General features: G+C 35.8%; 1 protein-coding gene across 3 annotated transcripts in view; it reads left to right on the forward strand.

The window, feature by feature from the left end:
* The window catches only part of CD2AP (CD2 associated protein), a 113,692-nt gene that overhangs the window by 53,483 nt on the left and 47,539 nt on the right, over positions 1-12,670 (forward strand). For all 3 annotated transcript variants that reach the window (XM_057555136.1, XM_057555134.1, XM_057555135.1), the window contains exons 4-5: positions 2,902-3,002; positions 6,084-6,204. In XM_057555136.1, the coding sequence (XP_057411119.1) occupies positions 2,902-3,002; positions 6,084-6,204 (222 nt within the window). The remainder of the gene's footprint in view (positions 1-2,901; positions 3,003-6,083; positions 6,205-12,670) is intronic.

The following is a 12,670-nucleotide window of genomic DNA, read 5'->3' on the forward strand; positions in this document are numbered from 1 at the left end:
CAAGGTGTATTTAAGCTCTTCTTTAGGTAGGACATATCATTTACGTAAAGATTGGGGAGTATGGCATTCTATTCTAGTTAGAATTGCAGCCCTTGGAAGACCCATGGAGATAAGTAAGTCCATGGTATTTTCAGGGAGTAAGGATCCAATGTGACTAGAGTGCATGAGCTTTGTTAAAGCACTCTAATCTGTATCAGACAGCCTGATACAGTGGGAAGATAAAAGGCTTAGGAGTCAGAAGTGGGTGTCTTCTAGTTTTGCCTCTTTCTTGCAGTCTTGGACAATTACTGCTGAGTTCCTGTTTCTCACTGGTAAAATGATATGTATAACAAGTTTTTATGACCTTTTGTGTGGGAGATGTTTGCGAAGGACTTGGAGTGGTACTGGTACATAAAAGACGAAAATATGTCCCTGTCTTTGTTGTACTTTCTTATCCTCTTCCTTGTTAATGGCTTTACTCATAAAATACTGATTTAAAAAAAAACTTTATCATTAATTTCTTTGTAGATCCGAAAAGCTATATGGAGGTTACTTAAGAAAATACTCGTTATAGTTATTTTTAAAAATTGAATTTCGCGTATCCTTTTATTGACAGTTCTACTCTTACATGCATTTTCTTTTCTGCTTAGTAAAGGTTCTGATACATTTTAGAAATTCAGTAATAATTTATTGACCAATATGTATGGGTAGACATTGTATGTGCCATTTGAAATGTGAAGAATCTCCAAATTCCTTTAATTGTGCTGCCAATTAATAGATAAGTTTAATACAGGCACTCACCTTAACTTATGAGTGAACCATACAAAAATATGGAATCATATGAAAACTTTTTCTTTTTTAAATAAATGACTCACATTTTGTAGCAATAGTAGGGGCTGTTTAGATGTTTTCATCCAATGTGGATTTTCCTTTGAAAAATGAAAAATTCCTTTGCAGATAATTTTGCACACTATTTTGGAAGAAGACACTCTGGAGAATTATGCTAGTGTGAAAGGAAAAACAACAAAAACAAAGCTTTTGATTAAACTATAACTAGGTTAAGTGGAAAAGAGCATTGGTAGGACATGACTGTCAGGACTGCCCCCAAGATCTTTATTCTTTTTATACATCAGAAAGCACAGGTGCCCAAGTTTGTGTATGTCCCAGGTGTAAACTGCCACCTAAATGAGAGGTAAACTGTTGTCAACTGTCGTGTCCCGTGAGCAGGCGTGGATCACCCTCTGGCTCTCAGTTTCCTCATCTGTAAAATAAGACGTTCAGCTCCTTGTGGGGCCTCACCTGGCCTCAGGGGCCCCGAGCGCTGCTGGGCGGGGTCAGGCCGCTGTCCTCTGTGGGAGGTCGCGGCATCCAGCCTGGACAGCTGCCAGGAGCGCATCCTTGCCGCTGCCGTGACTCCCGTGGGTTAACTGGCAGGTGTCCGATTGGCACATGAAGTGTACGGGGAGTGATTTTCCTTTTTCTTGGCTAAATAGGGCAGGCTCTTTGGGAAGTGTGAAGTTCTGGTGTCTTTGCTGGCAAAGGTTCTGATTCTGCAAAGCTCTTTTAATGTCCTCATCCGGTGTCCATTTCTGTAGATACAGCTTTTGCTTCCACTGTGGAGGGCTTTGGCTCGGCGGCCAGGCCTCCTGAGCTGCACTGGCTTTCCCTGAGATTGTTGGCCACCTGCAGTGTGTGCTCGGTTGTATTGTCTCTTTCGTAAAACATAGCACATAATAATAGCAAGCAAAAGAGCTGCACAAATGTGTGTTGCCCACGTACAAATGGTGGGGGACCTGCTCTCAGAGAAGATATGATACTGATTCTCTCGTGTGGTTCACTAACAGCTTAAATGAAAGTATTGGGCAGAGGAGGGTGCATGTTTAAATTTCAATTTCTTTTTTCAGACATTTACATTTACTATTATTTGAAGTTCTGAATAGCATTTTGTAAGACATAGGACACTGGCTTGTGAAATGTAAACAATTACGAATTACTTTTTTTGTTCTGTACTATTAATATGTACTGATTTCACGTTTTGGGGAAATTTCTGAAATGCATGGTAAAAGTACTTTCGTCTCTATGCTTCTAAAATTGCTCACATACTTAGTAAATTTTGGTGTGAATGTCTTTTGCAGTATATCAATAAAATTTCAGTGTTTTCACAGAAAAAAAATATAACTAGGTTGCTCAAAGCTAATTGATATATATGCTTGGGGGCGGGAGGGCTAATTAATACTCTTTCTTCACTTTAAATCATTTAAAAAGAGACTCATACTCATTAAAAAGAATTGTTACATTTTTTAAAGGCCTACATTTCCTAAACATTACTTGTCTGAATAAATAAAGCTTGTTTGAAAAGCTAAAGTAAAATTATTTTTACCTTCACCTGAGTTTGATTTTTATGTCAGAAAATAGAGCTTAAAGAAGATAAAATACATTTTAGATTTGTGCATTTTGTCTTTTTTTTTTTTTTTTTGACACAGCTACTCTTAAATTAGTGCATTTAAAGTATCCGTAGCTTTGATCAGGAAGTAGTCTGAAAATCGCTGGCTTGGAGGATTTGGCTGTGATAAATTTGTTGTGCCAACAGTGTCTTTTATTGTCTCTGTTTTCAGTCTCAAAATTAGCAGTGGATATTTTACCTTTGTATAATCAGTGGGATCAGATACATAAATAGATTTCACTGCTGGGAGCCCACCTTATTTGTAGTTGGTGTGAATTTATTTTAGGATGAAGAGATTGTAGCGTGGGGACAAGGTGGAAAGCCAGCCAGAGTAGATTGTGGTTAGCTGTTGAGAGTGTTTCCACGTACTGTTTTTATTCATACATGCAAATCCTATGACGATAAGCATAGTATGTAAATAAATGTGCTACTGTTTGTTTTCATGATTTTTCTTAATTTTTGTATGTTACCTCCTTTAGAGACCAAGAAGCGTCAGTGTAAAGTTCTCTTTGAATACATTCCACAAAATGAGGATGAACTGGAGCTCAAAGTGGGAGATACTATTGATATTAGCGAAGAGGTAAGGCAAAAACGTGTTTTAGAGATAAAGCAGCAATTGGAATTGATGCTCTGGGGATTAGAAAAATGCTTTGTAAGAATACTAATTTGTTAAATTTATTTTTCCAGTTTCATTTTTTTTTAAATTTTAAGATACAGACTTTAAAATGGATCTTTATTGACTTAAAGTAAGGCTGTCTTATCTGTAGAAATAAAGCTTTATTCATCCTTGCTATGCCTCATATTTGTGTACTGAATTTGTATCTGTTGACTTTAAGAATAAAATAAGTTTTTTTTAGCTAAAATTAATATAATCTAAGTAGCTAAGAATATAAACCTTTTCTTTGATTCTTAATTCACTTTAGGCACAAGCCATAAAAATAGAAGGATTTTTACCTTTTGCACAGCAAAGGTATACAAAAGCAGAATGTTTTAAAAAGCTTTGTCTTGATTGAGTTATCACATTCAAATATTAACCCAAAAGCACTTTCCATCATCTTAATATCTTAGAATGAGATTTTAAAATATTTTAAAAAATAACTTTTCATGTCTCTGCTTTAACCATTAAAGAAATATTAAAGTTTTATTTAGCAGCTAAAGATGCCATTTTCAAAGTATATGTTTTGATATCATGTGTTGCCACTGAGATTGATTTTGTGTGCTAATATGTAATTTATCTCTTGTTTATGTTAAACTCCAATGTGTTTAGACAAAAGGCAGTTCTGGTTTATTTCTACCAGGTGGAAATAATAATAGTGTTTATCAAGCCTATATTATGTCTGAAGCACCATTCTAAGTGTTTCACACTTATTATTTCCTATAAGTTTCTAAACAACCTAAGGAGATAGGAATTTTTACTCCTATTTTACAAACAAGAGATTGAATCGCAGAGATAAGTGATTGGCTTATCTACTGTTGCTGCATGACATGCCATTCTAAATTTTGTGGCAAAGAACAACTGTTTCATTAGGTTTGTTAGTGGTGTGGGTCCAGAATTCAGATAGGGCACAGAGGGATGGCTTATCTCTGTTATGTGATGTCTGGGGGCCTCAACTGGAAAGGTTCAAAGTTGGGTACTGGTAGAATCATAGGAAGGCTCCTTCACTGACATGTCTAGTGTCTAGAAGCCTCAAAGACCAGGACTCCCTATGGAAAGCCATTATGTAGCCTCTCCATTTGGCTTAGCTTTCTCACTGTATTGGGCTCTAAGGTGTCTCAGGATAGTAGGACTTTTGACATGGCAGTTCAGGGCTCTAAGTGTAAGCATTTCAGTGAACACAGTGATAGCCTTTTATAATCCAACCTTGGAAGTGATAGTATCACTTTCACCACATTCTGTTGGTTACAAGAAAAGTCATAAGCCAGCAAGATTGAAGGGGGTGGGGACAAAGCCTGCCACTTAATCGGTGGGAGGACTGTCAAGATTACATGTAGATGAGCATGTGGGTTAGGTGATCTTGTTTCAGGTATTTTTGCGCAAGTTCATATGCCTGGCGTGCAGAGCACCAGAATCCGAACCCACACAATTTGTTTTTGAGTCGGTGCTCTCTACCACTATACTACCCTGCCTTTTAAGAATTCCTTAATTAATAGGAATTTTATAGAGTTATTTACCCTAACTACCCAATTGCTGTCAATTTGGGATTCCAGGTGTAGTTAACAGTTTGACATTCTCTTTGTTGTACCTGTTCCAGTTTGGTCTACGTATTTCCATCACACCTGGTTTGAAGAACTCTCAATCCTTTGGTGCCTCCTTAAGTCTGCTAAAAATTCTAAACTCTTCATATTTACTGCCTTCTATTTCTCTCTTAAATAGCATGTATTCTAGGCACCTCGCATTTCAGCTATATATTCCGTTAATAAGTCCTTCATTTTTATGGTACCACATTTTTCACATGCTTTGTGTCTGGTAAACTCTCATTTAGCCTTAACTGTCCAGCTCTTTTGTTATTTCCTTTTAGGGGAGCATTTTTTGATTCGTATATGCCTTTCCTTTGTGCTCCTACAGCATTTTGTTCACACTTTTGTTATAATACCTCTCACATTGTATTGTAACTATCTGCTTATTGTTTGTTTTCTTCTTCAGATTGTTTTATTCAAAGACAGAGATGTCTCATGTGCAAATTTGAATATTTTCCTATCAGTTAACACCATGACTTGTACATAGTGCCTGTTGGATGAATAACTTATTAAAGTTTCCTTTGTAACTGTGATGAGATGAAAAAATTTTTTTTAATATTTTAAACAGAAAAAAGAGCTTTTTCTAGCTATGATATTGCATGTACTGCTGTCAAGTGAATTTTGATAGTAAATAGTTTACTCTTTAAAAAATTATTTTTACTTATTAAGACCTCTTAGCATCCTTAGAAGAAATTATACATTTTTAAAGTTATTAATATTATTAAATAACTTCATAAATAACTTATTATTAAATAATAATAAGCCTCATTATTTGTGAATGTAAACATTTTTCTGAGGAGTTTGGTTCCTGAGAAGTATTTCTGGTTGGGGTTGGGAGGGAGTGTTCAGTAGAGCCTGACATCTGGACTTTTAAAAATAAGTGATTCTTTTTCATACTTGGGTTAAGATTCACTGTTCAGGTAAAATAGATAAATTACTTAGTAATTTTTTATGCCATTTAGGAAGTTATATTCTTATATTCATAAAACTTTTTCCAAATCAGAAGTTTCCAAATGCTTAAATGATGTTTGTCATAACTACAGACAGAGGCTCCACAGTGTTTAAAGCAGCGACATTCCAGAAGAGAGCTCTCTCCTTGTTGCTGTTGATACATTATTCTTGGTTATCTGATACTTTCATGAAAATTACTTGCTTCACGGATTACAGTTGATCATAAATTCTCGTTGTTAAGTGTTGCAAAGTGCTATTGATATATGACTAATCCCATATATGATTAATCCAATCCACACAGATTTAATCTACTCAAAATATATTTTTTCCCTTTGTGTTTTCTTGTAGATTTAAAGGGGTTATTTTGCATCACTAACTTTGTGCTCATTTACTTCTATAGCTCAGTTTTTCTGTGGGAGAAGTGAAAACTTCAGAGAAATTTTTATTATCTTTGAGTTGTGAACTCTTTCAGGTAGAAGAAGGCTGGTGGAGTGGAACCCTGAACAACAAGTTGGGACTGTTTCCCTCAAATTTTGTGAAAGAATTAGAGGTAACAGATGATGGTGAAACTCATGAAGCCCAGGATGATTCAGGTAGACTATTTTAAAAATTTGAATAGATTTAAATAAACTTTATATTTGATCTAGTGTTTATTTTGTATTTTTTAAAACTCTAGTCTTACTTTTGAACTAAGAGCTTTTTTTTAATCTACCTTAAAGAAAAGCACTTTATGGCAGGGACTTAAAGTGAATATTTGCCTGAATATCTAGGCAAATAATTTAGTATTTTTCCTTCCGATGTCTGCTTCAACCTGAAGTAAATGTATAGTCGTTGTTGAGATAATTCCCGCCTCCCTCCCTCCCTGCCTCCCTCCCTCCCTCCCTTATTATGAAATAATACTACTTATGTTATCTGATTTCTTTCCACTTAAGACCTACTTGTATACAATTTTGCCCAGAGTTTGTAAATGGCCGAACTACTTCAGAAATAGAAGTTTAAAAAAAAAATCTTCCTTTGGTTGTTTTCTATATTCACATAATAGATTTTGTTTTCCATGTGCAGCCAGAATGTCATTTAATTATTTTGTGATCTCTGTCATTTAGAGACTCACCTATAAATTAATCTTAAATTTGTTCACTATTCAAAAGTACAATTGAAAAAGATTTTATCCCAAAGCTAGATGTAATTTTTTTTACGTCTGTGAATTGCTGTGGGATTTAGGAGAATTTTTTTTTTTTTTTAAGAGAAACTAAATTCATAAGTGGTAGTGTAGGGATAAGTAGATCTTTTTCTTTATGGAAAAGTATGTGTAGTGAGAATGTTCAGGGTTTTGTGCTTGCATTAACTAGTATTATTTGGCAGTTGTGTAACGGTTAGATAGACTCAGATATTGAGGTGTAGACATACAACCTTAAGGTTGCCAGTGTCGCCGTTTTTTTCAAAGGCAGTGTAATGTCAAGACACGAAGACTATTGTTTTAGTCCATTAGGGCTGCTATAACAAAACACCACAGACTGGGTAGCATAAACAACAGAAATTTATTTCTCACAGTTCTGGAGGCTGGGAAGTCCAAGATCAAGGCGAGCCAGCATAGTTGAGTTCTAGTGAGGCCCTCTTCCTGTTGCATGGTTGGTGACTTCTCACTTTGTCCTCACATGGTGGAAGAGGCAAGGGATCTCTCTGGAGCCTCTTTTGTAAGGCACTAATCCCATTCCTGAGGGTTCTGCCCCTCATGACCTAATCACCTCTCAAAAGCCCCACCTCTTAATTTGTGGGGTTAGGATTTCAACATAGGAATTTTGCAGGGACACAAATTTGCAGACCATAGCAACTATATAGCATTCAAAACAATGAGATGAAGTCTTAAGGTTGTCCAGACTGCTTCTGTACCTAGTACTTCATATTGCATTCCAGTGGACACTTCTGTTTTTTAATCTATCTAGGATGTTGGGCTCCATGATGGCAGGGACTGTGGTTTGGTCATCTTTGCTTAACTGTAGTTACTTAGCGTGCAAAATGGGAATAATAATTTTTTACCTAAGAGGACTGTTCTGTGAACTAGCAAGATAGTTTCTAAGCATAACGCTTGCAACATTGCAGATTGTCTTGAACCTAGTTTCTTTTGCTTCTTTTTGTCAGTACCTTCAATATTTTGAAATTAAGTAGGAAAGCATTATAAGGTTGTTATGTGTAGCAAATGCATTTGTAAGCCTCACTGTCCTCAATGGTGAGGGGATAAATTTTAGAGAAAAAAATTAAATAATTTTACATTTAATAGATGGTAATATTAAACATAATTTATAAAAGGTATCTAGAAATCATTGTTGAGATAATTCCTAAAGTTTTTGTGATGCATTTTTAGTTCTACCATTTTAAACCTTATTAAGAAAGTTCTCTGAAACTTTTATCCTCATCCATAATTATGGTTTGTTTGCACATGAAAGATTTATGCAGTTTTTTCTCCTTCTTCTCCAGAAAGTGTTGAGCTTTGAAAAAAGTCAAGTAATGAAATGGTAGAATAGGGCATGAAATGATAGAACAAGCTCACAGACATCTAGGTTTAGAGCTACGAAGTCCTAGTACCACCCCCTCATTCTGTAACAGAGAAACCTAAAACTTTTAGAAATTACCACTTAATATTATTCTACATACATATTCTTAGAAGACTCAAGACTTCTAAGAATTTTCTGTTTCTGATCTCATTCCTGTGTACTTTTGCTCACTACCTCTCACTTTATGGGTCCATCCTTTAAACTGCAGTACAGTGATTTTTTTTTCTTCTTGAAACTTTTTTTTAACTTGGAGCAACATTGCAAAAATAGAGAGGTCCCATATACACTTTATCCAGATTCACCACCAATTGTTAACATTTTGCCTCATTTGCTAATTTATTACTCAATTTCTATTTAAAAATCTGGGGGTCTTTTTTTCCTTTACCTTTAAGTACTTCAGTGTGTATTTCCTAAGAACAAGGACAGTCTCTTATAACTACAGTATAGTTATCAAAATCAAGATATTTAATATTACCAATACTGTTTAATTCACAGTCCATATACAGAATTCTTAATTGTTCTAGTATACTTTACATAGCTATTTTTTTCTCCTAGACAAGACCATGCAGAGAATTTAAGTTTCTTTTGTTTAGAATAGATCCCCAACCTTTCTCTGTTTTTCTTGACCTTGACATTTTTAATTTTTATTTATTTATTTATTTATTTATGGCTGTGTTGGGTCTTCGTTTCTGTGCGAGGGCTTTCTCTAGTTGTGGCAAGCGGGGGCCACTCTTCATCGCTGTGCGCGGGCCTCTCACTATGGCAGCCTGTCTTGTTGCGGAGCGCAGGCTCCAGACGCGCAGGCTCAGTAATTGTGGCTCATGGGCCTAGCTGCTCTGCGGCACGTGGGATCTTCCCAGACCAGGGCTCGAACCCGTGTCCCCTGCATTAGCAGGCAGACTCTCAACCACTGCGCCACCAGGGAAGCCCAACCTTGATATTTTTAAAGAGTTTAGGCTGGTTATTTTGTATAATGGATCCCAGTTTAGATTTTTCTTCTGATTCTTCATGTTTAGCTTCAGGTTATATTTTACTGATAGGGCTACAGAATGATGATGTCTCATTGTATTGTATGGAGGACACATGTACTTTGTGTCTTTTATTATTGGTGATGTTAAATTTGATTACTTGGTTAAAGCTGTGCTGCTACTGTAAGTTTACTGTTTTTTTCCTTCTAATTGATAAGTGTCTTGTGGGGAGGTACTTTGAGACTATGTAAATATCTCATTCCTCATCAAACTTTCACTCAGCAGTTAAAGCATCCACAGATAAATTTTGCCTGAATCAGTTATTACTGTGATAGTTGCAAAATGATGATTTTCTAATTCCATCATCCCATCTGTTTATTATTTGACATTCTTCTATAGAGAAGTATTTTGCTTTCTCCCCAGTTGTTTTTTTTTTTTTTTAAATCAGCGTGGACTCATCAGTTGTTTCTTTTTTATTCACTAGGTATTAATCTATTATTGCCATTATTATTTATTTTGATACTGCCAGGTTTGGCCAGTGAGAGAGCCTTCCAACTAGTTTCTGTGACATTTAAAAAAATTAACCTTATTGGAAATATAATTTACATACAGTAAACTTGTGTATATGTAAAATATACAATTTGATGATTTTGACAACTGTATATACATCCATGAAAACCACTACCACAGTAAATGTGCAGGACATTTCCATCATCTTTATGATGCCTTGTAAACTGAGCCCTTAAAATATGTACAAAATTTAAAGTCCACGTGGAACCAGTAGCAAAAGACAAATTTAAATTTGGATGTAGTTCATTACTTTCATAATTATAAATACTTTGGGCATTCCTTGCAGTATTCAGCCTTCTTAGAATTTTAGTAACCTTGCAGAATCATATCTGTTAAAAATGTACTTCCTTGCTTGCTTAACCCCTTGCCAATAGCAGTGCCTTCTAAATGTGGAGCTTTGTGATTACGGGGTGGGAAGTCAGTGGTTGAAGTACACTGTAATTCCTTTTTGTTTTTAACTCTAATTTTTAGGCAGAAAGTTTTTGCATATTGATGTAAGTGCCAGGAAGTGAGTGCTTTGTAAGGTCTTTAGAACTTTAGTGATAAAGGCATAGAGTCCTTTAAGTTTTAATTTAAGAGTTTGATATCTTATGCATTATGACTTAGAGAATTCATGTCCACTATTCCTGTATCCTAACAAAATATAACATCTTCTATGTATAACTGGTGTTTTGATAGTCTTTTTTAGTCAGTAAAGTGGTGTATGTTTCTGGTAACTGTTACAAGAATTACCAACTGTACATTATAAATTTTTAAATTTGTTTTTTGCTTACAGTATTGGAATGCCATATCCACTGCATTTGTTTATTTTACACAGTTTCTTCTTACACTCCTTTACATTTAGTAGAGCTCTTCTCTTCTCCTCTTTTAATAAATAAACTGAAGTATATGGGATGATGTTCATGGTTTGACCAGTTAAATTCTAGCTATTACTGCTAAGAAGATAATTCTGACTCTAGACAGTAGGTAGACAGTATTACCTGAGCCTTAGGGTAATTTATTTTTATGCCCTCAGTTTTCATTGAAGAACCGTGGTATAAAAGCTATAAAAAAAAGCCCCTATTATATTTAGGAATGTGGTAAACTTATAATCTATTCTATTACTCAGTGGTTTCTATATAAAATCTCAAGATTAGTATCTTTTTAGTAGTCAATTTCAGGAAAAGCTTTGCTTCTCTAGGGAAGTGTCATGTTTCAGTTTTTATAATGAAATGACTGCCCTTTCATTTTGTCAAATATTCTTAGCCTTGCTTGTTTAGAGTGCCTTTTTGTCGCCTTTCAGATTCCACTTATTTCCTAAGTAGGACTTGCTTTCAATTTTCCTTCTTTTTAATAAAGCCAGTGACTATATCTACTGGTATTTTATCCCTTGTTAAGTCTTCTCCCCACATCAAGCCTATAAAAATCTCCATTTTGGGACTTACCTGGTGGTACAGTGGTTAAGAATCCACCTGCCAATGCAGGGGACATGGGTTCGAGCCCTGGTCTGGGAAGATCCCACATGCCACGGAGCAACTAAGCCGGTGCGCCACAACTACTGAGCCCTCGTGCCACAACTACTAAAGCCTGTGCGCCTAGAGCCTGTGCTCCGCAACAAAGAGAAACCACCACAATGAGAAGCCTGCGCACAACATCGAAGAGTAGCCCCCGCTCACCGCAAACAGAGAAACCTGCTTGCAGCAACGAAGACCCAACGCGGCCAAAAATAAATAAATAAATTTATTTAAAAAAAAATCTCCATTTTGATGTCTAAATAGGCATCTTGAACTAAGATGGTCAAAACTGATCTTCTTTTCTCTGTACCCAAATTTGGTCTGTACAGTCTTCTTCATCTGCGCTAATGGCAACTCCATCCTTCTTTTACTTAGACCAAAGAATTGGATTCACCTTTACTCTTCTTTATAATACCACACTCTATACTTGATTCAGTAACAGACTTTGTCACCTACTAAATAAATGTACAGAATCTGTTTTCTTTTACCACCTCAACAGCTGCTACCCTGGTGTAAGTTATCTTTTCCTGTATAATTGCAATAGTCTGTTATTTGCCGTTACCTCCCTACTGAATGTTAAAGTGCTTACCCTCCAGTAGCTGTCCATTTTACTTAGAGTAAAAGCCAAAGTCTTCTTAAATTGGCTATAGAACCCTCCAAGATCTGGCACCCCCAAATGTCTCCCCCCGCCTCTCTGACTTTATTTCCTACTTAACCATCCCCTTTGTTCTCATTAGTCTTCTTACTGTTTTTAAAGATGTCAGGAACATTTCTGTCTCACAGCCTTTGTACTTGCTGTATACATTTGCCCAGAATGTCCTTTGAGAAATCCTTAATGGCTTTCAGTTTGATTTCAGGATTCTCCTCAGAAATCACCTTTTCAGTGAGGCCTTTCCTAATAGCTCTGTATAAAACAGCAAAAAGCTTCTATCTTCCATTCTTTAATTCCCTTATCTTCTTTGATACATTTGTTATTATTTCTTATTTACTTTCTTATTGTCTGTCTGCCCCCACATTAGGTTGTATATTTTGTTTTGCTCACTGCTGCACACCTAGTTTCTAAAGCAGTGTCACAGTGTTGCTCAGTGGATGCATGAATGCATAGTGGGTTTTGGTGTACAGAGAACTTTTCAAATACTTTGCCATGTTAAATCCTCATAATTTTTGAAGTTAGTGTCACCTCCACTTTAAAGGTAAAGAAATTATAACTCAGATTATTTAACCACTGAGTGGTAAAATCACAACTGGAATTCTCTTCTGATCTTTTTACTTTACTATTTTATTTAACATATGGGGGTGAGGCTGTTAGGTAATTCTCACTGTTTTAGCTCATTTGTTTGCATGTCAGTCATGTACTTTCACCCTTGTGAGAAATATGAGCAGTAATATGTGGGTTCGATGGCATTTCCCATGGACTCAGTGCATTCCCGAATCTGAAATTTAAAAGTTGAAGTGAGTGAAGGGAAATTCTAAATA

Source organism: Balaenoptera acutorostrata, chromosome 10 (genome assembly GCF_949987535.1).
Source record: "Balaenoptera acutorostrata chromosome 10, mBalAcu1.1, whole genome shotgun sequence".
NCBI lineage: Eukaryota > Metazoa > Chordata > Mammalia > Artiodactyla > Balaenopteridae > Balaenoptera > Balaenoptera acutorostrata.